Source organism: Chrysochloris asiatica, unplaced genomic scaffold (assembly GCF_000296735.1).
Source record: "Chrysochloris asiatica unplaced genomic scaffold, ChrAsi1.0 scaffold00054, whole genome shotgun sequence".
NCBI lineage: Eukaryota > Metazoa > Chordata > Mammalia > Afrosoricida > Chrysochloridae > Chrysochloris > Chrysochloris asiatica.
The window spans coordinates 1399575-1426217 of record NW_006408572.1 but is presented as its reverse complement, the minus strand read 5'-3'; the positions used below and the strand labels follow the sequence as shown (position 1 = coordinate 1426217).

Below are 26643 nucleotides of genomic sequence, written 5' to 3'. Positions count from 1 at the left end.
ATTTTCAATAACCTCATATGGATGCAAAAGCCGGACAGTGAATAAGGAAGACCCTAGAAGAATTGATGCTTTTGAGTTACAGTGTTGGAAGGGAACGTTGAAAGTGCAATGGGCTGCCAAAAGAACCAATAGATCTGTTTTGGAAGAAGTGCAGCCAGAATGCTCCTTGGAGGCCAAGATGGCCAAACTTCGTCTCTCATACTTCGGACATATTGTCAGGAGGGACCAGTCGCTGGAGAAGTATATCATATTTGGTACAGTGGAGGGTCAGAGAAAAAGAGGAAGACCCACAACAAGATGGACTGGCCAAATGGCAGCATCTATGGACTCAAGCGTGGCATCAGTAGTAAGATTGGCCCAGGATCGGGCAGTGTTTCGTTCTGCTGTGCATAAGGTTGCTATGAATCGGTACCAACTCAATGGCACCCAACAACAACAACAACTGCTGGATGGGTTCAAACCACCAAACTTTAAGTTAGTAATCAAGAGCCCAAAGCATTTGTGCTACTCAATCACCTAAGCAGAGGACAGGGAAATAAAAATTTCTCTTGGTATCTAGATACTTGGGAGGTGGCTTTTGTTGTCAAGTGCCATCGAGTCGGTTCCAACTCACAATGACCCTGTATAAGGTTTCCGAGGAGTGGCTGGTAGGTTTGAACTGCTGACTTGGTGGTTAGCATCCCAGTGCTTCTCCTACAGTGCCACACTGGTACTTTAATATTAGTCACTGTTTTAAAAAAAGAAAAGATGCACGGGCTATCCAGAAAAGAAAGTGAATCATGTAGCTTTTGGCATCCTCTATGGGTGCTCTGCCATGAGGCCTCAGTGTTGTCCACAGGTGCCCTTTCCTAAATGTGCTCAGTTTTTATAAGAGGTGGTTGCAGAGGGGCAGGAAATTATGAAAACTATTTAGACATCTGTGGATAACGTAACCCAGACATGTCCATTACCTCGTGAATGACAGTAAGGTAGAAAACAGCCTCAAAGTTCACAAATGCACAAGGTCTGTACTGAAGCAAATGTCTGGATCAGTTAGATGCAACTTTTCCAAAGGCGCAGGCGCTCTAAAGAATCTTAACCTAGATTCACAGCGTGACTCAATGGAATGCTTTTGAGATCATCAAGTACAACCCATTTACTTGAGAAACTGAGAGGGAAGCTCAGAAAAACCTTGTCAGAGCCACACAGCTGGTCAGGTTTCCCCAGCCCCTAGTTTAGTTATTTTCAATACACCATGCGAACAACCAGCCTGCCAAACATCTCTCCCATCTAAGAAGTTAGAAATAGCCCTGGAAAATAATATTTTAGTTCAGGGATTAGTCAAGAGAATTCAGGAATCCTTTCATTCTTCCTTGGGAAATGTTGACTAATTCACTCCCATGAAGATTCGCAAGCCAGGAGGCTTTGAAACATAAAGACAATATTAAAGAAAGTGAAAAAAAAAATCTTTCTCTTAATGCTACATTAAATATTTATGCATTTTCCAGGAGGGTAGCTGAAAGAAATGGACATATTTAAACTAAAGCCCATGAGTTGCGTATTTCAAATGCACAGGCAAAGATTTTAGAAAACAACTTTTGTTATGATTTCTACAATTTATAGACAGTAAGCTACTAAATTAGAGAAACTAAAACAACGTATAGGGTGTAACTCTCCTGTCTTCTCTTTCCAAACAAGCAGCTGTTTCTATCACTTCCAGATGGTTCTGCCATCACTATGTAAACATAAAGGAGCAAAATTCGTCAGAAATGATACTAAAAATAAGAAACCGGTACTTTCCTTAAACTTTTAGTACTTCTTAAAAAACAATTTCTCTTCTTATGTCCTTTTTTTAGTGTTACTTAATAGCATATATTCTACAGTAACCTATAGAGAATTTTTGCAAATAGAGGCTGTGAAACAAATGAAAAAAATTTTTTTGCAATAACCCTACACAATCATACATGTTTGAACACTGAAATACATTGATAGAAGGTTGAATTTCCTCTTTCTAAGGAGAATGGTATTATAACAGTGAAATTCACAAAGTTTCCACAAATTTATAAAACTGCCTCTTACTTTGAAAAATATGAAGAGACTTAACAAAGTGTATTTTCTTCTTTGCCTCGCAACTGCTTCCTATAAATCAAATTCTCATCTGCCATATTCCTGCCATTAACAATGCCCACCCCACTCAATCAACTGGTAACCAACTGTTAAATCCACCTCATATCTACTTCTGGCCACTGCCTTCCTTACTGGTAAGGTCTTTACCATTCCTAGTTTAGACCATAGTCCTACTCTATTTGTAGCTATAATCCCACCAATCTTTTACAAGACACAAATTAGATCATAACCCTCCTTGCTTAGACCTTCCATTACCCATAAAACTAAACATTCTTAAGCACAACAAATAAAATCTGACCCTTTACGTATGTTGTAGGATAAGTACTGGACCACAAGGTTGGTTTGAACCACAAGGTTGGCATTTCAAACTTGGCAGCTGCTCCTCGGAAACTCTGTACAAGGTCTTCATGAGTTGGAGCCGGCTCAGTGGCACTGAACAACAACTGCCTCCCAAAGGACTCAAGTGTTCCCTCTTTCGCTTCTTGTCTCAGTGGTTAACTCCAACTCATCCTTTTAAGATTCAAATTGAAACAGAACGCTAATCTCAACCCCCTGAAGGCGAGTCCATTCCTCTCCTGAGATCTTGCTATAACCTGTATAGTTCTGCTGCATTTACAGTTTATTGACTTTTTCATTAGTGTCTCTGTTCTCCACACACAAATGGTGAGCCTGAGGGCAGAGAGCGTATGTGTTTCTTCTCTGATGCCTTCAGAGCCCGGCACAGGGATACAGAAGGCACACAGTAAACTAGTGGGCAAGTAAAGGAGAGACTACTTGGATGGGAAAAGGAGAGCAACTACATATTGTCAGGACTGTTGGTGGAGGTGGCACTGTTTGCTTTCTCTTCCCTGCCCACTGAGAGAAATAAAGGCTGCCTTCTCTACCCAAGCCGCCTCCTTTCTCAAAGCTCCTACTGGTGGCCTATTTGCCTGATTTCTTGGCTGCTGCGTGACCTGGTCTGATATGGCAATCAGCCAGCTCTAAGTGTGAAGGGCTGAGGAAGGATGAGGGAAGGGTGGTGATTTCCCCAGCATTCTGGCAAGCTCCATTCCAACATTCCTTCGCAGTCCTTTGGTATTTCCACTGTAAGATGGCTTACCGATCACGTGCTTCCACCTCCCCTTCCTGCCTCAGATCCTTAGGAAAAATAAAGTTTTTAAACAAGACTCCAGAACCAGGCAAGCAGACCAGACACTGAGGAATACTGGAAGGGACAGGAGTGAAGGCAGCCACTGACTGTGTGAGCTGCTCAGATAAGACCCACTTGAGGACGGCAGACACCAGAAGCATGAAGGGGCCGGGGGCATGCTGAGATTCTACAATTGGAGCAACAAAGCCAGTGTCATGTCTGCATTCACCACCTTGCCCACCGAGTCAGGCAGCAGGCAACAAAAGATAATAGGTATGCATCCTCAGGCTGAAATACCCAGCAGTGGCCAGAGGAAATGACATCAAGCCTAGAAGATCAGCCACCGGCACACTCACCTGGTAGCCCCAGCACACTTTGGAAGAACTGTCTGTGGTATACTTAACCAGCACATCCCACCTCTCTCCACTAGCATGTGGCAGTAAAAGCGCATTCAAGGTCAGACTAACTCCTGGGTCAGTCTGTCCTACTGTGGCTTGTGTGTTATGATGCCTGGAAGCTGTGCCACTGATACTTCAAATACCAGTAGGGTTACCTATGGCGGACAGCTTTCAGTGGAGCTTCAGACGAAAACAGACTAAGCAGAAAGGCCAAGTGATCTTTCAAACTTAGCCACAGAAAACCTTACGGATCACAACAGAACACTGTCCTTGGGTATGCTAATATGCAGGATGAACGGCTACAGGAGAAGATCCTATTTGGTGAATCAAAGGAGTCACCTCGTGAGATGGATTGGCACAACAGCTACAGCGATGAACCCAAACAGGACAGTGATTGTGAAGCAGATGCAGGACTGGATGTTGTTTTGTTCTGTTGTGCGTGCATACGGTCATCATGAGTTAGAGTCGACTCCGTGGCAAACAACTAACTAACATCAAGAAGGAGCCACATGCTCAACAAATCAAACACCTTCCAGCAGAGGACAGGAAATACAGAGCTTTAAAATAAATACAACATATGGGCAAGGAGCTCTGGTAGCGTAGTGGTTACGAATCGGGCTGCTAACCTCAAGGTTGGCAATTCGAAACTACCAGCTGTTCCACAAGAGAAAAATGAGGCTTTCTGCTCCCGTCAAGATTTACAGCCTCAGAAACCCTGTGCAGGGTCACTATGAGTCGGAACCAACTCCATGGTACTTAACAAAGATGGGCAAATCTGCTGTACAAGGCCTCTTGACAGTGCTCAAGAACGAAGATGTAAGTTTGAGGACTAAGGTGCATCTGACCCAAGCCATGGTATTTTCAATAATTTCATATACATGTGCAAATTGGACAGTGGATAAGGAAGACCATAGAAGAATTGATGCATTTGAGTTATGATGTTGGAGGACAATACTGAAAGTACCATAGACTACTGAAAGAACAAATAGATTTGTGTTGCAAGAAGTGCAGCCAGAGAGCTCCTTGGAAGCCAGGATAGCCAGACTTGTCTCTCATTTTGTTGTTGTTAAGTGCTGTCGAGTTGTTTCTGACCCACAGTGACCCTGTATAGGGTTTCCTAGGAGCAGCTGGTAAGCTTAAACCACCAACCTTGCAGTTCAAATGGCTTTGCAGTCTGGCGCATTAACTCACAGCACCACACCAGGACTCTTGTCTCTCATACTTTGGACATATTATCAGGAAGGACCAGTCTCTGGAGAAGGACATCATGTTTGGCAAAGTGGAGGGTCGGAGAAAAAGAAGACCGTGCCCAATGAGATGCATTGACACAGTGGTGGCAGCAACAGTCACAAGCGGAGCAACGATTGTGAGGTTGGCACAGGACCGGGCAGTGTTTCATTCTGTTGTGCCAAGGATAGCCATGAGTCAGTACCTACTCGATGGCACCTAACAACAATAACAACAGTCTCTGAGGGGGAGCACGGTGGCTCTGTAGGATAAGCACTGGACTGCAAGCTGCAAAATCGGCAGTTAAGAGTCCACCAGCTGCTAGGCAGGAGAAAGATGAGGCTTTCTGCTCCCACAAAGGTTTTCAGCCTTGGAATTGTTATACAGGGTTGCTATAAGTTGAAACTGACTGGAATGCACCTAACAACAACACAGTCTTTGAGAGATTTAAGAGGTTATTATACCCATGATAAAAGAATCAACTTGTTATTCAGGCCATTAAAAAGTTAGGTTGTTCAAATAAACACCCAGAAGCTGGGCCAAATAGCAGAACACACTGAAGAATACAGTACAACAGAAAGACTGAACTGAGGCGTTCTTTCAGAAAGCAGCCCAAAAGGCCAAAGATGGAAAGTATGAAAGGAAAATTAACAAACACAGCAGCAGATCTGAAAGTTCCACTATTCAGTGTAATAGGAATTCTGGAAAGAGAATGGAGAGAAAGAACAAAGCATAGAGACTACCTGAAGGAATAAAAGAGTAACTTCTCAGAAGTTCAGTGACTAATGAAAGGAGCCCTGGTGGTATACAGGTTAAGCACTTGGCTGCTAACTAAAAGGTCAGCAGTTCGAAACCACCATCAGCCACTCTGAGGAAGAATGACATGGCAATCTGTTTCTGTAAAGACTGAGAGCCTTGGACACCCTATGGGGTAGTTTTACTCGATCCTGTGTCGGTGCCTTGTGAATCGGAATAGACTTGACAGCACGGAAATTGGTTTTTGTTTTCTTTTGAAATAACTTGTGAGTCTTTTGAGCAGCCTGACTGAAAAAAGCCGACTCTCTAACCTGCACACTGCAAAGGCTTCTAAAGCAAAAGCACACCAAACCAGATCAACAATCGGAGAAAGGAAGAGCAAGCATCTTAACTTTTGTATTGTGTGTTTTATTGTGAATTGTGTGACAGTCTACATGGGAAAACATTAGCTTTACACTCATTCCATCATCTATCATTTCACTGGCATAGTTACCATCCCGTCTATGCATCCTCACCCAACCAAAGGGTGTACCCTGTAAGCCTGCACCCACCACCACCACCACCACAGTCCTCAGCCCCTTTCCCTCTCCGGATCCCAAGTCCCCAGCCACACCATCTCTTGACGTCGTCTTCTCTGCCTCCATCTCAGGCCTCACTCTTTCTCTGGGTAGGATCCCGCTCTCCGCTTTTCTCCATTGATGGTCCTAGGGTCCTCCGCTCCTAGGCTGAAAAGTTAATCAATCCCCTCCTTGCTACAAAATATCCACCTTTAGATTTCCAACCCTCACAATCAGTCCTGATAACAATTATTCACTATTGCATCACAAGAGACCCATCTGTATTTTGTTTCATCAGCCCTTCCTGGACAGGCTGGATACTATTCACTGGAGACTCTACCTTCCTCCATGCCCTTTGGATCTAGGTTCCCTCTTGAAAGCTTGTAAGCCAGTCACTTCTTACCTTTGTATCCCTCCCCCCATTTTGGGTAGCCATTGTCCAAGTTGCCCATCCCTGTCTACCCTTTGTGTGGAGGGGGTGGGAATAGTTCTTGCAACAGGAATTTGTTTCCTCTTTTGCGCTACTGCATTTATAGGTGTAGGTCATGTTTATCGAATTGTATCAGATGACACTTTTTTTTTCCCTCTTCTTTCTTCTTCGGGTTGAGCTCTGTTCATCCAGTCATTGAAGCCAGGTCAAGTGGGTATCATCTGCCAATGTGGGTGTTCTTGCATCTGTCCGCCCTCTTTTTATCGGCTGGCTGCCCCACTCTCCATTCTAGTCCTCTGTGGCTGTGTCATTGACTCTGTGTCCATGAGTCCCCAGGTCTTGCCTCGCTGCTGGCCGACCAGGTCTCCACCCGGGGTTCACAGTAGTTTGCTGAACGATGTAGGGCTTAGCTCACCACTTCATTGATGTTCTTTTGTCACTTCCCCTTCTGGGTGACGTGCATGGTTACCAATCAAAGCGTTTATTTCCCTTGCATCTTAGTCTTGGAAGATAATTTGCAATGAGAGGACCCGACCACTTGCCTTGATGTCTTCTGGGCAAGCAACCTGCATGCTCTTGTGGTAACAGTCGGACTTCCCTTATTGTTAAGCATCTTAATTTCAGATGTGGAGTAGGCACCAGCAAATAAATGCCAGCCCATGAAATAACACCTCTACACATTTTTAAGCAAAATTCTTATCCAGCCAAACTATGATTCTAGTGGAAAATGAAATAAAGTTTTCTGACACAGGAGGTTCCCCGTCCCCTCCTCCTACACTATACCACCTTTCAGAGAATCACCAGAGGACTTACTTCAGCAAAAATTGTAAATGAATACATCCAAGAAGAAAACTGTGTAAGTGTTTATTATAAAGGCAAAGAAAGAAATCAGTAACGAACCAGCACGAAAATGTCGGATGGTGTAACTATGAGACATGCTGAGGAGGATGGGAATAGTGAAAATGAAAAACAAGCAAATCGTGTTTTACTTGATTCACTCATTCAATTCATTCGTTCCATATGTTTTTTCTTAGGCATGTACTATGAGCCAGGCACTGTTCTAAGTAACTGAATGAAAAGACAAAGTTGCTGCCTTCTGGATGCGTATACTCTCATGGAGTAAATAAAACATTCTAAACATGTCAATAATCACAATATATATGAATATGTTATGGTGGTGGTCGTAGTGGTGATGTTACGTGGAGTCAGTTCGGACTCACGGCGACCCTGTATAGGGTTTCCAAGACTGTAAATCTTTACAGGAACAGAAAGCCTCATCTTTCTCCCACGAAACACCAATGAGATGGACTGTCACAGTGGCTGCAACAATGAGCTCCAATGGAACAATTCAGAGGATGGCACAGGACAGAGCAGTGTTTCACTCTGCTGTCACTATGAAACAGGTACCGACTCAAAGGCACCTAACAACAAAAGGACTAAATCTCAAAATTAACAGAAAGTAGACAACAATAAACTAGAGAATTTGTAGTCTTAGATGAACTGAAATGATTGATAAAAATTAACTTAATTTTCAAATTAAGATGCTTGGGGAAAATACTAAAAGAAACCTAAAGTAAATATAGAGGAAAGAATTAAGATACAAGCAGAAATTAATGAAAGAGAAAACAATAGTCACATATAGTTGATCAAGTCTTTGAGAACACCAATAAATCTAGGCACCTTTTGTCAAATTTAATTGAGACAAACATAAATAAATAAAAATAGAAATAAACTGCAGCTATAGGGAAGATTTTTTTAATTATAAGGGAGTGCCATATACAACTTCATACCAATTCATTTGAAAACCTAGACTGCATGGATGATTTTAAATATACATATAAATTCCCAAACTGACTCAAAAGGAATAGATAACCTAAAGAGACCCATTACCACAGAAGAAACTGAAAGGGTAGCCAAGGCTCTGCCTCTAAAATATTCACAAGACACATATGGTTTTATAGGCATATTTTATCCAACCTGACAAAGGACTAATAATCCTCAGAATGTATCGAGAACCGCCTATACATCAGTAAGAAAGGAATAAGTAACTCAACAGGCAAATAGACAAAGAATATAGTCACTTCACAAAGGAAATGCAAATGGTTAACAATCAAATGAAATAATATTAATGTTACTAGTTACCAGAAAAAGAAAAAAGAAAGCTAACTAGGTACCATTTTTCATCCATCAGCTTTAAAAAATGAAAAAAATCTGACAATATCAACTGTTGCTATGGGTCAGGGGAAATGCATATTCATATATTATGCAAATGTAACTATAAGTAAATAAAAGCTTTTGGGAAGGTAATTGGGCCATGGCTATTACAATTTAAATGCACATAGCAGGATTAGACAGGGCAAATCATCATTTTGCCACATCTGAGGTGACAATGCACACAGTATTTTTTAAAGACTACCACAATAGGATCTCCCATCCCACATGTTCTGTTTACCTATGTGACTTTGACAGTCCTCCTATTGGGTGGGAGGCTCTATGCTCCCACCCCTTAGATCCTGGCAGCCTGGTGACTATAGCAGAAGTGATGCTATGTCACACCCAAGGCTTGATTCTCCTGAGATGTTAATTCTTGGAACCCAGATCCCTCATGGAGGACAATCAAGATCCCAGCCCACAACCCCAGTGAGCTCCCAGATGACAGCAAGGATCAACCTGCCAGTAGTTGAGAGAGTGAGCTCTCTCAAAAATGGAGCCCCCAGTGCCTCCTGAGTCACCCCAGCTAATACTAGGAGCAGAGACAAGCTGTACTCCAGAGCCCAGAAATTACTTGAGCAAACTAATGGTTCTTTTAGGCCATTTAATCTTATGGTGATTTGTTAAGCCAAAATAGGTAATTGGAACTGTTTCCCTTACAAACATAGATAACTGGGAGTTGTTCATACATATGTATAACTCACTGGCTGCCATTCCAATGATACCCGGAAACTATCTAACCCTGGGTAGCAGTGAAGACAGAGGTAGCACTGGTAAGGGGTAGTGAAGAGGGCATGCCTGCATCAGAAAGAGTTCAAACAAATAACATTTAAGCTTCCTTCCTACAGTAAGCTTCTGTAATGACTATATTGAATTCAGTGCTCATCATTTCCTAACACCATATTTTCTTATGGGAAAACCCTTTTCTCCCATGACATTTTACCTTTCGGAAAGCTGCCGGATCTGTGGGATTCCCATATACTTGTGGAAATGCTCCAGAACATTCATCACACCCTGGAGGAGATTAGCAACTTCTCCATACTGTCTTCGCCTGGTCATGGCCCTGCACAGAAATAAGGAGCTGAGAACTCTAGAAAACCACGAAGGGCACAGAATACAGGTGTAACAAGCTACTCCGAGCTCTGAAATACACACCCACGGGATTTAATCAGCATTTAGTGAGCACTGAGTATGTATGGTGTTGGACACTGGTGTAGGAAAAACTCAGGGTCTGAATCCTCAGCGAGACATTGTTTAGTAAGGGGAATAGTAAGGACACATCTAACACTAAGGATGTACTAACTTCTAAATAGGTGTACAAGTTACAGGCTCTGGGGGAATGAAAGAATGAGAGAGTGGTAGATTCTCAATGGGCGTGGGAGGGGAATCTAAAAAGAACGTGGATTTGACTTTTGGGCTGGGTTGTACAGACTCTGGCGGTACAATGATTAAGCACTTAGCTGCTAACCAAAAAGTTAGCAGTTTGAATCCACCAGCTGCTCAACTGGAGAAAGGATTTAGCAATTTTTTCCCATCAAGATTACAGTCTAGATTATAGATCTAGATCACTATCTTAAGAATTACAGTCTATAGGCATATCAAACACATTTTTATAGAGCACAACAAAGGATATTTATATGCCTTTATATGTTAATCCAGACCTGTAGGTTATGCAATTTTGTCAGAAATAATCCCTGTCATAAATAAACTGCTAAATTTAATGAAGCTTAAATAAAACAATGCTGATAAAATCAAGTTACATACAGTCCAGAAGTACAAACCATTAGTATGAAATTTTTCATTAGGGTTGGGCCTTTATATTAAACATCTAATTTATGACTTCCCTTAGGCATATTAAAAAGATAATATCAAGTTCAAGCCAAGGCGCTATGTTCCAAGCCCTGCTTGGTAGGACGGTTTGGTGGAGAACACTAAACTACTGGGGAACACGTCAGAGGAAATTGTCCTTTTGGTCTCCCATTGGCCTGCTGATCTCATGAGAGATTGGACCAGGAATCCCCTGATGCTCATACCAGGACTAGGAGACCTCAGGGATGAGTCTGGCAAAACTTTCTCTTCCCTTCCAGGTTTACTCCTTCTTCTGAGACTTTGGAATGTATCAAGTTCTCAGTGAAGATGTTCTCTCTGTCCACATGTAGAATTACAGTGAGGTGGGGCAGAGGGAATTCTCAACTTGAGAGAGGCCCCAGAAGTGAACTGCAATGTCAGGGCTTGGTTCACTTCTTTGTGGTAATCATCTTGTTCTTTTACTACCACTTCCATGTGCCCATGTGTCATTCACTATACTTACTTTACAAGTCAAACAGGAAGCTACTGTCTTTGAAAAAGTGGATTGAATGGAAGTCTATTTCCATATGGCACATTCAATGACAGTATAATTTAGCCCTAATCCATACAGGAAAACTTGCCAGGCATAGGTAACAGGGACTGATAATGACCTGAATCATCCTGTCCACTTTAATGGCATAGATTGACCACATAAAATGACTTATCTCCTCGGAGTCATCCCCCATGGACCTTTCTGGGTCCCCTGCAGACTCAGTTTCACCTCACTTCAAAGATCACCACAGAACATGAAGTAAAAATGGTGGCTGAACACTTGAAGTAGCCTGGCAGAAAGTGGGGCAGGCTGGTGAACCTGCCTGGTTGAGAAGTGAATAACCCCACAGTGCCATTTTCCTCATGCGGCACATTTCCTGGACCTAACAGAGAAAGTTAGCACTGCTTACTCGAGGGACTCGACGCCGCCTGCCAACATGTGCAAGTGGTTCAGCGTTGTGATGGAGGTGGTCAGATGGCGCTTGGCATGATCTAACTGCTTGATATCTCGGGTGATTTCCTTAACCTAAATAATGAAAAACCACAGGAGAGAAAGGAGGAAGGTAAGAAAAGCCATCTGCAAACAGCGTCACAAGAAAGCACTGTCAATGTAAGTGAAACAAGATAAAACCCCAGGTTCCTAGTCCTTAGAAAAAAAACACAAAATCAAAATAATTTCCAAGTCCATGTAAATCCAACCTGACATTTCTTCAAAAGTCTTAACCCAGAGTTATAAAATCCTCAGTTGTAAGAATGAAATTAACTTTATTTTTCACCTCAAATAGAGTGATCCAAATAAAAACTTACATTCAGAGTATAAAGACTACAGGACCTAAAAACAGGGCATTATCTTTTGAACAAGATTAGAAAAGTACGCCCTCTGAAACTGGAGCTAGAAGACTCAGTACAAAATGGATAGTATTAATCAGGTTTTTCTACTGAGATGTTCTTTATTAATGGGACTATGGTTTATTGTCCAGGTCTCAGCAAGGAAAAAACTTTCAAATCTCAAGAAGACTAAAATGTCATCAGCATAACATAAATTTACCAAGTAATGTTATAAAGGGAGGAATAATCTTCAGGGAGCTTAAAGGTAATTTGAGGGACAGAATTCTAACAGTGTTGCTCCAATAGGTCCAAGAGAGAGTGAAGTCACACCCAGCAATTCCACTTCTAAGTATATACCCAAAAGAACTGAAAGCAGGTATTCAAATACTTATACACCAATTTTCATTGCACTATTATTCATAATAGACAAAAGGTGGAAACAGTCCAAGTGTCCATCGATCCTCAGAGGAATGAACAAAGAAACTGTGGTAATCAAATACTGTTCCACCATAAAAAGAAATTAAGTTATAATACATGTTACACCATGGATGAACCTTGAAACCATTATGCTAAATGAAAGAGGCCAGATACAAAAGGATATATCTTAGATGATCCCACTTATATTAAATATCTAGAATAGGCAATTATATGGAGACCAACATTTATTACTAGTTACAAGGGGTAAGTAGGAGGGGGAAAGAGGGAATTATTGTGTAAGGGGTACTGAGTCTCTATTATAGGTGATGAAGAAATTAAAAAATGGGTAGTGGTAATGGCTGCAACTAATGATACTGAATTATGTATGAAAAATGGTTGAAATGGCAAAAATTTGTTACATGTGTCTTACCACAATAAAACAAAAAATACATAATTAAAACAGTGAAGCAAGAAGAATTCCCCAACTTTACTACAATCCAGGTAAAGCATTTCATTAAATTGTCTGAGTCCACATAGACCAAAAACACTTCCTCACTAGCAATTTGGTTTGCCAAGTTGTTGGACACCTGGGAGGGAGCATCCTTACCACAAAACACACACATTCTAGTCATTGGATGGGTGTGTCTTCCATTCAAAACAGAAGGTTCATGTTACCAGAGTTTTTAAGAGTTTGATCCCACTGGGTAAAAAAAAAGCCTGCAAAGTTGACCTGGATCTTGGCAGAACAAAGCCTCTTTCAAAGGAACTTTCCCATCTAGCCTGCTTTCCACCTTTAACCCTTAGGTCATCAAACTACCTCTATTCCCATAGCAACCACCACAAAAAGGTAAGAACTCACCCCCTCTTTACTGAATAATTAACTTTGGGGCAAAAGAGAGCAGGAGTGATAGAACAAACTAGATCTAGGAGTCTGGTGCTATCAATTGGTCACACTCACTTTCAATACTGAAATCTTTCTCTTTCCTACAAATACGTTCTTGTACTTCTTTCTGGGATCCTTAGCTTCGATTAGAACACCAGGGGTCTTTAACCACTAGGGTAAAAGTCACAGTTATCTATAACAATTCTCATTCCTTTCACCTCCTATCAGTCAGGAGACACCACGGTCAACTGGCATACCAAAGTTCACAAAGACAAAGTTCTTCATCTTGTTTTAGTGAGTAGTGACTGGGGTCTTAAAAGTTCATGAGCTGCTACCCAACGTTTAACTATTGATCTCCTCCTGCTCAGAGGAAAGAAGAGTAATGAAAATGGAAGTCACATGAAACCAATTAGTCCAGTGGACTAATGGACCATGTGAACATCAATGCCACTACTACATCAACTGCTCTGAAAAGGTAACATGTCCCGGGTACACTGGGAAAAAATATGTGGAACAAACTCAAAATCATAAAAAAGATTAGGCTTACTGGTTTAATAGAGATTGGTGGAACACCCAAACTATGGCATTTAATTACCCTTCAACTTGGTACATGAACTCACCCCATAGATCAATTTTTAGCCAAACAATAGACAAGTCAACAAGGGGAACAGTAACACTAGGGAGGTATGCACTCCTTAGACCAATCAACCATTTGAGATCAAAGGGGCAGCATTTACCAGAAAAGTTAGGTAAGGAATGTAAACAGGAAGCACAGGAGGAAGTGGGATAAGTGATGTTACATTGTGGTGATTGCAATCAATGACATGACACAAAATGTGTGTGCACTGTTGAATGGAAAACTGATCTGCTTGGTAAACCTTTACCCAATTCACAATAAAATGTTTAAAAAACAACAACCTTCCTTTGCTTCATCTCAAGAATCTGTGCCCTTCTTTCTACTCCTTGTTCAGGCCCTCACTGCTTTATGACTGGTCTCCTCAGTCCCCGTAGCTCCCAGAACTCCTCCTCATCACATACCCTATGCTTTGCTACATAAATTGAACTACTTGTTATTCCTGAAACAAACCCCTTAATTCAGGTCACACAAAAAGCGCTCCAGTCAAATTCTTAAGAGACCATTCTGCAAAATAGAATACTATAGTCCATTGCTACTGAGCCGACTGTGACTCCTAACAGCCCTACAGGACAGAGCAGAACTGTCCTACATGGAGTCCTAGGCTGTAATCTTTACAGAAGCAGACTGTCACATCTTTGTCCCTCAGAACGGCTAGCAGGTTCAAACAGTCAACCTTCTGGTTAGCAGCCAAACACCTAATCATTACGCTACCAAAGCTCCACACAAAACAGAATACTTGCAAGAATTTACCTTAAGGAGTCCTGGTGTGGTGCTGTGGGCTAATGAGCCGGACTGCGAGGTCTGTTTGAACCATAAGGTCGGCGGTTCAAAGCTCACCAGCCGCTCCTTGGAAACCCTATACAGGATTGCTATGAGTCAGAATGGACTCCACGGCACTTAACAACAACAACAGCAGCCACAATTTACCATAATTATTACCCATGGGCAGCCGAAAAAGGGCAGATCTAGGGCAGAACCCGGTCCTACCATTTATCAACTCTGTGTCCTAGAGCAAGGTGTTTATTGTTGCTGTTGTTAAGTGTCCTTGAGTTGGTTCTGACTCACCATGACCCTGTATAGACCCTGTATAGGGTTTCCAAGGTGTGGCTGGTGAGTTCGAACAGCCAACCTTGAGATTCAAACTGCCCTTGGGGTCGAGTGCTTATCCTATGACTCTACACCAAGTTGTTTAGCCTACGTGAGTCTCAGTTCCTTCATCTATGAAATAAGTAACAATAAAAATGAGAATGAGAATTAATACCAAACTCCTAAGTTTGTTGTAAGGGTTCAGTTAGATGTCTGCATTAAGGAATTCGCACAGTGCTTGGTACACTGAAAGAACGAAAGACTCCTACCTCTCTTCACTATCTCCCTAGAGCAACGTCATCCAGAAAAGCAAACTGCTTTAAAATAAGACAGCTAATAAATTTAGAAGCAGAACCTTTAGACTAAGTCACAGTATTCCACCTTCAACTGGAACAGGCAGTATAGTCCAGAACAGCAAATTAGAATCATAAGGACACTGATGAGTAAGAACTCTTAAGTACACTGTTGTTGTTGTTGTTAGGTGCCATCAAGTCAGCTCCAGTTCACAGCGACCCATAGGGTTTCCAAGGCTTTAAATCTTTGAGGGAACAGAAAGCCTCATCTTTCTCCCATGGAGTGGCTGGCAGGTTCGAACTGCAGACTTTGCGGTTTGCAGTCCAGTGTTGATCGTATGAAGCCACCACGCTCCCTGGAGTACAATAAGCTCTAGCAAAAGTCACATCTGACAATGGCACCTGATAATCACGCTTCTTGGGGAAAGACAGCAAAAATCTACATCACTCTCTGATCACACTGTAATTCCACCACATTTCAATTCCATTTTTCCACAGTTTTTGAAGTCTCCTCATATAAGCTCCTGTTAATGCTATTTAATTCTGGCCTGAAGCACAGCTGTTCATTTTGATTCCTTTGATAAGAGTTCTCTTCAGCACCCTGTTGGTTAGTTATGGACCCTAACACTGTCTGCCTGGGAGTGGGAGTAGGAAAAACTGACAATAAAAACTGCAACAACTAATACTTGTACTTATTCACTGCCTAACAGGATGCCAGGACTGATGTCATTTAATCCTCACAACTTGATGATGTAAACGTGACTATTATCTCTATTCCACAATGATGAAACGGAGGCACAGAGGGGTCAGTTAACTTGCTGAAGGTCACCCAGTTAGTAAATGGAGGGACTGGAATCTGAACTCAGGCAGACTGACTGTCTTCCAGTTATAGTCTGTGGTGGTGGTATTGGTGATGTGATATGGAGTTGGTTCTGACTCAAAGTGTCCTGGAACATGGTTTTCAAGGCTGTAAATCTTTATGGGAGCAGAAAACATCATCTTTCTCCCAAAGACTGGCTGCTAGATTCAAACTACTGACACCTTGCAGTTAGCAGCCCAGCTCACAACCCACTACGCTACCAGAGCTCCCTAGCCATAGTCTGAAACTCTCACCAAGCAACATTTCTGCCCTGCTGCACTTAGGTGGGAAAAGAGGCTGATAGAATTCTGATTCATTTGTAAGTGGTTAGCAGAGTTCATTTTGATTGTAAAAACGTGTACCTCTAGCATGTGTAAAAAGAGCAATATCAGAAGCAGGAATAGGGAATCTCACTACCATCACGGAGAAAGAGCCAGAAGTGGAGCATGTTCATTAGACCCCAAGATTCCTGCACACTGAACCTCCACAACCCAGGGACAGAAAGCTGGGACACCAGAGGAATAGCAGAGGAGCAGCAGCAACAGAACCAAGAGCCCGAGCAGCGGCCTTCCCAATTTATGGAGCAAGTAAAGTTGAGTGACTTTGGGCAGGAGGCTTACTTGCAGACCGGGGTGCCTCCAGGCACTGAACTGGGGAGCTAGGTTTGTGGACCCACACAGCTAGAGCTGAGTGCCTTCAGGCTGAGGTTTTTGGTGGAGTGGTATGTTCTAGGGGCATTTATCAGCAGTCCTAATAGAGCTTAGTAACACTGCCTGCCTGTGTTGGGCATGGCTGAGGAGAGGCTGTCCTGACAGAAGTATCCTGAACATTCCAGTTCTGCACTGTGACCTGTAAACTGCCCGACTAGCCCATAACTGTAAGTATGATGTCTGAGTTTTGTCTGGCCATTGCAATGGATTATCAAACCCAGCAGCGAAGTGAAGAGTGCTGTGGGACGATTGGTAGGTGTTTCGTTGTTTGTTTGTTTGTTTGCAGATTGACTTTGGAGGCTGTACTTTTCAAGTTGTCCCCTTGCAAGCACAAAGTAAAAACAGTCTGAGGACATGTTCTGGCCCCCTCAGCCCACATTCCATATTCTGCCCTATCTTGCCAAAGGACCAATGAAGAGAACAGAAGGATACATGGAAATGTGACTTCATATCTGTTCCTGCAGTGGGTTGATTATAAGATACAGAGAAATCAGTCTTGTAAGGGTTCGGGAATTTCTGTAACCAAAGAACGTAGTAAAACACATCTACTGACATTAATCATAATCATAATTGTGACTTCCATTCACTAAACTACCACAAGCCTAGGACTATTCTCACTGCTCTTCATCCATGTAATTCTCACAACAACCCCAAGAAGTAGATGCTATTATCCTTATTTTACAGTTGCTGTTTTTGTTAAGTGCCGTAGAGTCAGTTCCGACCCATAGCGACCTTGTACAGGGTTTCCGAGGCTGTAAATCTTTATGGGAGCAAAAAGCCTCATCTTTTTCTGGCGGAATCACTAGTAGTTTTGAACTGCTGACCTTGAGGTTAGAAGCTGAACTCATAACCACCATGCTACCAGAGCTCCTATTGTACAGTTGAAGAAACTAGAATTCAGACAGCTACTTAGTCAGAATTTGAACTCCGTATTCAATGTCTAGACCTTTACAGTGCCTGCCACAGAGTAGGAGGACACAGATGCTAAATTCTTGGTCAGTGGAGGGGGACTTCTGAGGATGGAGCTGGAGAATATAATCAAAACTATAAGCATGTATCACGGGCAGGATACATGCCACTTCCCAGGCCCAGAACCAGTTTGAAGTGATACCAAGTTCCATGGTATAAATCTCAATTGAGAAATATATAAACAAAAGCCAGAGAAAGATATCCAAAATGACTAGGAAACTATTTTTGGAAAAGGAGAAAAAGGGAACTTTTCCTATTTAAAACCAGAGCTGTGAATGTAGAGCAGCGGGGTGGTGAGTCACTGTGTGTCTAGTTACTCCTTGTAAATCCATCTGGAACGCATTCCCAGGGGCTTACTGGGGAGCTGGAGGAGGACTGCGGCTGACAGGAAGTGGGAGAAGAAGCCCATTCATCAGTAGGACTGCATGAGCAGCAAACTTTTCCTTTGGGCACAAAAAAAGTTAGACACTTCCACTCACCATTTGCTCTGATTTTTCTGCTTTGTCTTTGATATCTTTGATTTTGCCAAAGAGTTGCTGAATCGCTTTCTGGGCCTCTTCAAGTGCCTAGAGTAAAAGAAATAAGTGAAAACAAGCAGCAATGCAAAACCAGCACCAAACATGACACTACAATCAATTTCAGCCTCAAAAGAAAACTCTCCTAAAGCTCTCCTGACTCACTGTACTTGTGCTGACAAGTTTGCTGTAACAAGTAGCAGACAGATAGTCCAGCATTTGGACACAGGTAAACACACAGATTCTGAATCAGAACATTTTAATTTGAAAACAAAACTGTCTCCTATCACAGTGACTGCTCCCCAGGGTACTGAGGACAAATCAGACATGCACATCTGTGTGTGTGCAAATGCAGTAACCTCCAACGTCTACAGAAAGACAAGTGGCTCGCAGTTGGAGGTTAGGAAGGTCTGTATTTTGGAAGTCTCAGATTATTGTGCCTTCCCAAAAGTTCAGGACTGTGCATGGGTACTCCAGAATTGTGGCAAACCTTAAAGGCAAGTTCAGAGGAACACTGATAGCTAATGGTGAGCCAAATGTTTCCACTCATAAAAACTTACAACGATGGATGCTACACATTAGACGTATTACAACCCACTGCAGCTTCTGTAAGTGGTGATGGAAACAATCTGGGAGTTGAAAGGGCACTCGAACCACACACACAGACTGCATGCACTTAAAAAAGTGTCAACAGACTCCAGAAGAACTCAAGCTTTGTTTCAACAAAAGCACAGTTATTTCCTTTGGATTCAAGAGTGGCTTGTCCTAATTGGAGAAGCCCTTGGTGGTACCATGGTTAAGTGTTCGGCTTCTGACCAAAAGGTAGGTGGTTTGAATCCACCAGCTGCTCTACAGGAGTAAGATGTGGCAGTCTGCTGTCGTAAAGATTTGGAAACCCTCTGTGGCAGTTCTACTCTGTCAGAATTGACTCAACAGCAATGAGTCTGGTTGGGGTTTGTGCCGTAACTGGGCCTTCCCAGTGACTATCGAGTTGGACTCCAACTCATGGTGACCCCCCCTTTGTGTTGAACTGTGCTCTTTAAGGAGTAGATGACGAGGTCTTTCTTCTAAGATGCCTCTCTGTGGACTAAAACCCTCAACCCTTCGACTAGCAGCACCAACCAGGGTCCCCCCAGCCCTTTGGCAGAGGAATGCTTAAAGGCTAAGGTAACCTAGAGCGGTGTATGACCAGCCCACAGGGAAGCAGACAAGTCTCCTAGAAAGAACAACACCGTTGCAGAGGAAAGCAAAATATAAATGAAGAAAGAATGACAAAAATCTGACAGAATTCCTTAACTTTCTGCATTCGCTGTACCTGAAGGAAGAGCTACTGGCTAGACTGTGGACTCATTTTTCTTATTAACTTAAAAGAAAAAAATCTTAAAAGCAAACTTCCTTTGTAAGGAATTCTCTCCTTGTTAGAAGCAGGGACTATATTTCCCTTTCATTCTCGAGTTTTCCAGGCTGTCCACATCTTTGGCCACTGGGATTCCTTTTATTATTCTGGAGCTCCTTACCGTGGGTGATGTAGGGAGAAGAGAGTTTGCAAATGAAGAGTTTCATTTTCAATAGCTAAAGGGTACATAGCCTATTTGATATGAAGCAGAGATGTCAAATTGGGCAAATGAGTCTAGAGCTTAGAAGAGAGATAAGGACTAGAGATCTACACTTAGAAATCATCAATTTATTGGTGATTTTTAAATCTATGGGATAGGAAGACATCAGCTAGAAGAAGACAATAGATACTGACTATCTGGTGCTTCACCAAAAAAATTTTCAGACCCATGTATAGGCTATTTTTCCAAGAAATTTTTGCTATACAAAGAGAAAAGCAGAGGCAGTAAGTGAGGTCAATGAAGGGACTTTTCCAGCTGTGAGGCGCTCAGGCATGACTACTGTGGGAAAGACCCCTAGAAGGGGAGCGATTGATCTGAGAGAGGGAGCGGAGCAATGAGATAATTACAGAAGAACTTTTCAAATAATTTCCCTCCTTTACCTGCTACTGTTAAGTGCTGTCCAACTGGCTCCAATTCACAGCCATCCTGTATAGGATTTGCGAGAAGTAGCTGATGGGTTTGAACTGCCTACCTTGTTGTTAGCAGTCAAGTGTTTATCCTATAACACCACACCATTGTTTTCGTGTGTTAAGTATTAGACCTCTAACAAGACTGCAGCCTTTCACCATACTTATACAATCTGTACGCTGAGCAATACGGTCCACCAAGACGGAAGACTACATAAAGAACTCAGCATCAGGAGTAGAGGAAAGCTCATTAACAACCTTTGATATGCAAATAACACAAGCGTGCACGTGAAGTACTTACTGATGAAGACCAAAGATTACAGCCTTCAGTACAGACTGCAACTCAAATGAAAACAAAAACTGTGTGGCATGGATCAATAAGCAACACCACAGCAAAAAGCTCAAGTCTAAAAAACCAGAGGTCAGATGAGGAGACGGATACAGAATCGAGACCCTGCAGAACGCAAACCAGATTCGCCAAAGTGTTCAACGTTCTGGAGGCAGGCCACACCCCTTTCACTTGATTGGTTGCTCATAGCAGCTCTCATTATAGGGGATTAGTACATCTTAACTGCCAAACCACTGAGAATCCTGGCCCAGCCAAGTTGCACAAAACCTTAACTATCATAGAATCGAATGCTCAAGGCACTACAAGAAATCAGCAAATTCTAAACCCACCGGAGCCTTCTAAAAAAATGCTGCAACATGGTGTAAAAAACGTGCTACAGTAGTGTCTGCAGGGCCTTCTCAGGAACAACTTTCATGGATTTCTGTGACACTGTAGGTCACGTTATAGTGATGTGCTGATCAGCTCTGAATCATGGCATCTTATATATAAAAGGACAAAATGTTGTCCAGACTTGTGCCAACTCCAAGACCTTTTTTCTATGTTTGAGCCCATTGCTGAGGCTACTGTGTCAATCCAGCTCATTAACTCTACCGTCAAACAGATGGCATTCACCCAAGAGGGCAAACAGGGTCAAGTTGGATAGTGGGGCTTTAGGTTTGAAGAACTTTGCACAATCCTTTCTCAGAGAAACAGTCCCTTAGCCCTGGTTCTTTTACTCTCAATCTGGCATCTCCATCTACCGGGGACCATCTATGTCAAAGAGAACACTTTTTTTCTTCCAGCAAACAAATAAGACTCAACCATCTTATATTTCACAGTCTTAAAGAAAGATAAACTGTCTGTTACGGTTTTTGTGTTTGTGGTGGGGTATTTTTGTTTTGTTTTAAGACTGGAATACTTTTGCTTGCTATAATAATGTTCCAGAGTCAAAAAGGTTCTCCTGAAGCATTCATTCCATCATGCAAGTCCATTCTCATACACACCCTAGTATTGGACACCTAACAGGAGGCCTGGCGTGGTGCTGTAGCATAAGCACTGAACTATTTACCAAAGGCTAGTGGTTTAACCTTACTGGCCACTCCATGAAAACCCTATACAGGGTGGCTATGAGTAAAAACAGACTTGATAGCACTTAACAATACCCTCTGATAATCAATTTAACAGGAAAAAGGGCTTTTGAAATTCAAAGAATCATAAGGTCTATATACAAAAGGTTAATACTATTTTCTTTAAAAATAAGTTTACTACCTGGCTAATCAGAAAACGGGCTGAAAGATTCCAGTACTGTCCCTAGACACTCTTTAAAATACAGTACGGCTACTTTTCCATTCCAAACTGCATATGGGTTAAAAACAGAACTCACTGCCCCTAAATGTCAGCTTTCAATCCACCCTTCCCGGAGTTTCTGAGCTGTGCACTGGAGCGTGGTGACAGCCTGCACTGAAGGGAGCTATTAATAGGCAGTTCCTGCAGTGGGCCTCTTGAGTAACTCAAAGTCTGTAACTGGGTGATGCAAAGCAACTCACTGAGCTAGTCTAGAAGACTCAGCAAAGCCAATGACGCTATCTCCGGATTTCTGTCTATCTTTAACTGTGATCATTCTTCCTAATTTTCTGTATTTCCTGAAGTAGACCATGGACAAGTCACCAAAGCCACTGTCAGTCATGTGAGCAGAAGCTAAGCAGCATGGAACCTGGCACAGACTGCTGCTTTCTTCCTCTTTGTCTTTTTTTTATAATAGAGCTGTCCCTGCCACCTGTGTAGATAAGGGCGAGCCAATGGAAATAACCCAGAAATAAACATCCCCTCCCTCTGGCTCTTAGGATGCATCTGATTTTGCAGCTTGCTCTGTCAGAGAATTATAACCCCTTTATCCAGTGGGCCCACAGGGAGCCTTAAGAAGATTTTAAAGTGAGATCCCATCTCTTGACATTATAGGAAGGAAAAAAAGGTGGTTTGTTTTCAGAAAGAACTGCTATGGCTTTATACACTTCTTGGGAAAAAAGGAGGAGATTCATATTCAAGGTTACTGGGAAGAAAATTAGGTTCCCCCACAGTTCTGCTATCATTTCTATTTCCCAACTCTACATGTGCCTCTTGGTTCCCTTCCTATTCTTAGAAAAAAAAAAGGGTATTGTGTTAGTTAAAAGCAAAGGTGTTTGAACCAGCAGGCAGGAATTCGAATCTTAGCTTTGTTACTATTTGATTCTGTCAAATCATGTAACCTCTAAATTTTCTTGAAGGACACAGGACAATCATGGGGGCTTATTATGAAAAAAACTGAAAACTACATTAGTTAGAAAAAGGCTAGGAAACTTGTGCCAGGGAATTTTTTTTCCATCACGAAAAAAAACGGAACTAATATCACCTACCTTAAAGACTTTTTATTAGGAAGGAATGCAAGGATTTGCAATGAACACCTTTGGAACTGTTCACTCAGTACTCCTCTCTCCTTTTGGAAAACTTCCTCTACCAACTTCTCCAAACCAAGAAGAACACTAGATCCAAGCTCTGCCAATCAGAGTTTTCCTGTAATTTTCTAAGATTAAAATTGGGAAACAGCATTCATCTCTCTCTGATGATGAGAGAGCATCAAGGTCTCCCAGTAAAAGGAGGAGGCTGCCTTGCAGGTAGAGATGACAAAGGCAACACACAGAGAACCAGAGCCAGAAAATATACAGAGCAAGATTCCAGCTCTGGCTTCTACTGATTCACAAGCCCAGCTGTGACATTACTCTTCCCACAGTCTACTGCTCAACTCTTCCTTTAAAATAAGACACAACAAGAACCTTTACCTAAATCCCCCTTTCGCTTTAATCTGTTTGTATTGGGATTCTGTCTTCTGTGATCAAGAGAGCCCAAAATGCCTGAGGATACTAAACACCCAGCTCACAGAAGGGGTTCACTAAATGACAATTATTAATACAAAAGTAAGTAAAAAAGTACAAAGGGGTTTCAAAAAGGTTTATGGAAAACTTCCATTATCTTTTCATTCCATTTTTCCTTGAACTTTTCGAAGCCCCTTGTATTGTTCCTAGTATTCCAGTTCATACATGCGTGGGTTTATTCCAAACAAAATGTATTTAACTATGGTTTTGCGATCTGTGGATGGCTGTTGACAAGTTCTCCCACTAATACACTTGGTCTTAGTGTTGCTACGGTGCCAAAAGCACTGTGTGAGGATCACCTAGCACAAAGAGCTTATCTCCCATCAGTGTTGTAAGCAAAACTGAAGTTAATGAAGACAATTATACAGAACAAATTGTAACCAGGAACAAGTCTTGGATTTACCAATATGATCCAGAGAGCAAGGTCTAATCAAAACAGTGGCTTCCGAGGGAGTCTGCAGGTCAGTTAAATTCAAGGCAGTGAGGTCGACTCAGAAGGTTATAGCAACTGTTTTTAGGGATGTCAAAGGGTTAATCTGGATAAATTTTCTTGAAGGAAGGACACAGGACGATCATGGGGACTTATTATGAAGAAAACAGAAAACTCCATTAGTGAGAAAAAGCCAGGAAACTGTGCCAAGAATTTTTTTCCCCATCATGACAATGCAACTACTCATTCTTAAAGGATAGCAAGGGCTGTCCTAGGAGACTCACTGGGAAACCCACCCCTCCTACAGCCCTGATTTTGCTTCTTCGGATTCCTTATTGTTCCCAAAACTCAAAACATCTTTAAAAGGAACATAATTTGACTTCTTCAAGGATATCAAAACTACCATTTTAACATAGTGTAAATCAAACACACAGCACTCTTTGGGGAAGGGTTAGAGATGGAGACACTGCCTTCAGAAGTGTATAGACCTAGATGGATGGCATGTCAAGAAACAACGGCTTCACAGTGTGATACTTTTGTTTAATAAAGATTTCTATTATTTTGTAGCAATGTTTTTATTTTTTAAGTGGAATCAGTTCCAACTCACAGTGACCCTGTATAGGGTTTCCAAGAAGCAGCAGGTGGACTTGAATCGCTGACCTTGAAGTTAGCACTCCAACGCTTATCCTACAGCACCAAAAGTACCTCCTACTATTTCCAGATTGTTCAAATGAAACTATCCCTACAAGAGTCACAGAATGCAGACCCATCTTTTAGTGCTGTATATGTAAAGTGGTTCCGTACAATATCTGCACGCATACTAGATAGAAAGTCTCATGGATCTGAGAGATGGTCCACTGACAGTAAGACATTTTCCAGAAGGAAAAAAAAAACAAAAGACACTTTGTATCTTTTGTTCTTTCCTTCAATTAAGAAGTAAATGCCTACTACTATGTACTGTGCTACACATTGAGAGTAAAACATCACTAGGTCAGGGTCATGTCTTTAAATTGTGTGTAAGAACTGTAGAGAGCTATATGATACAGAACGATAGAGCTAGAAGTGAAGAAGGCCAGCACTGCTGTGAGCTATCCTGTCAGATGAGTCCTCAACAAAGCCCCTTGTGACATCCACTGAAGGCAGACACCTAGGGTTAAGTAGTCTCTTTGTATGCAAAGTGCCCTTCTTTGATACTACTGGTCACCCTGGCACCTGTGAGAGCTGCTGCTATGGAAACAAGGTAGTCCCAGCTGGAGCAGAGATGCTTTAAGGAGTCTGAGCAATAGTAGCAACGCAGTCGCTTTCCCCCACTGGTGGCAAGCAGTAGCAGGGGCTATAGGAATCTCACAGACCCTCACTATGGCATCGCGCTTCCCTGTGTCCCAGAACACACCAGGTACCTCCCAGGTCTGCAGCCCTGGCCAAATGCCAGATGAGACTCATCAGTGTTAACACTAATTCCTCCATCGTCCACTCAGAAACCTAAAGTATAAAGGGGCTTTATTTAAAATACAGATTTATTTCCAAGTGTGTGAGCCAAAAGAATAAAAAGGACAAAGAGAGTCATTCTCACCTTATACGTTACAATGTTCTGTTTCATGTTAAGTTACTTTTATTTACGATTTCTATAAACCACATCCACTAAAAATATGAACTGAAGAGCTAATTTTTATTGTTTTTAGGAGACAAGCCAGACGTTAAAATCACAAGACAAGACTGAGACACAAAATTCAGCAGTGCACAAACAAGACTAAACATTTGCATTTTAAAGTTCTGCCTGTATCTGTTATCACCCATAACTTAAAATAGGCTAGCCCGGAAATGGCTAGGAGTGGTGAGTGCATTCAGGCACAGCTTCCTTTGATGAAATGTAACCCTGGAGGATGCATGCCTTGAAAGCAACAACTCCAAATGGCACCAGAGGGGAAAATGTTTAAGCAGACATCTCAGATGCCTTTCATGAATAAAAGGCACAAAAACGCAATACTTTAGGAAATGAGGCACATTGGAAGGAATAACTTGTCCAAATTTAGTAAACGATTACCTTCCACATATAGCTAGGACCTCCCTGTTGCCAAGTTAAAGGGCACTTACTTCACTGCAGCCTTCCGTGCCTTACTATTATTCTAATTTTATTCACTTAGTAAGTCTCAATTATATTTTGGTTCTTTGTTCAGAAGAAAATATCCTTCTGAAGTTGACAGTTAAGAGTTTTTCAGTAGAGATTTTAGAGAGCCTTCTGCACCGAATGCCCTGGGAGCTAGCTACAAGGCCCCTTGCGGTTTCACCTGAATGATTTTCCCTCTTCCAGTCTCATTTGTTTGCTCCAGGATATCTCTGGGCCTTGTGCTTTCAGGACCACAGTTGTGCATTTATGTGTCTCCTGTCTTTTCCCCTTGAGATCTCTGAGAGTTTCTCATCTCATCCTGCTGACAGGGAGCCAGCTAGTTAATGAGACCACGGCCATTTCCATTGCTAAGATTTCCTTGTGAACCAATGAACTTTTCAGGTTCCATAGAGGTAAAAAGTGGCTAACAAACTTTCTTTTAAATATGTGTCATTGTTGGAACAGAGAATGTGGTATGGATAAGTGGTGGTGGCC

At 42.1% G+C, this 26643-nt stretch overlaps 1 protein-coding gene across 2 annotated transcripts in view; it reads right to left on the bottom strand.

Moving 5' to 3' along the window:
* The window catches only part of VPS53 (vacuolar protein sorting 53 homolog (S. cerevisiae)), a 186502-nt gene that overhangs the window by 115422 nt on the left and 44437 nt on the right, over positions 1 to 26643 (bottom strand). Inside the window, exons 5-7 of one of the 2 annotated variants that reach the window (XM_006863219.1) lie at positions 18306 to 18402; positions 11565 to 11674; positions 9758 to 9877 (exon numbers count right to left, since the gene is read on the bottom strand). In XM_006863219.1, coding sequence (XP_006863281.1) covers positions 9758 to 9877; positions 11565 to 11593 — 149 coding nt within the window. In that variant the 5' untranslated portion in view covers positions 11594 to 11674; positions 18306 to 18402. Of the gene's footprint in view, positions 1 to 9757; positions 9878 to 11564; positions 11681 to 18305; positions 18403 to 26643 lie in introns of both variants that reach the window. The other variant, XM_006863218.1, reaches the window with a different exon arrangement.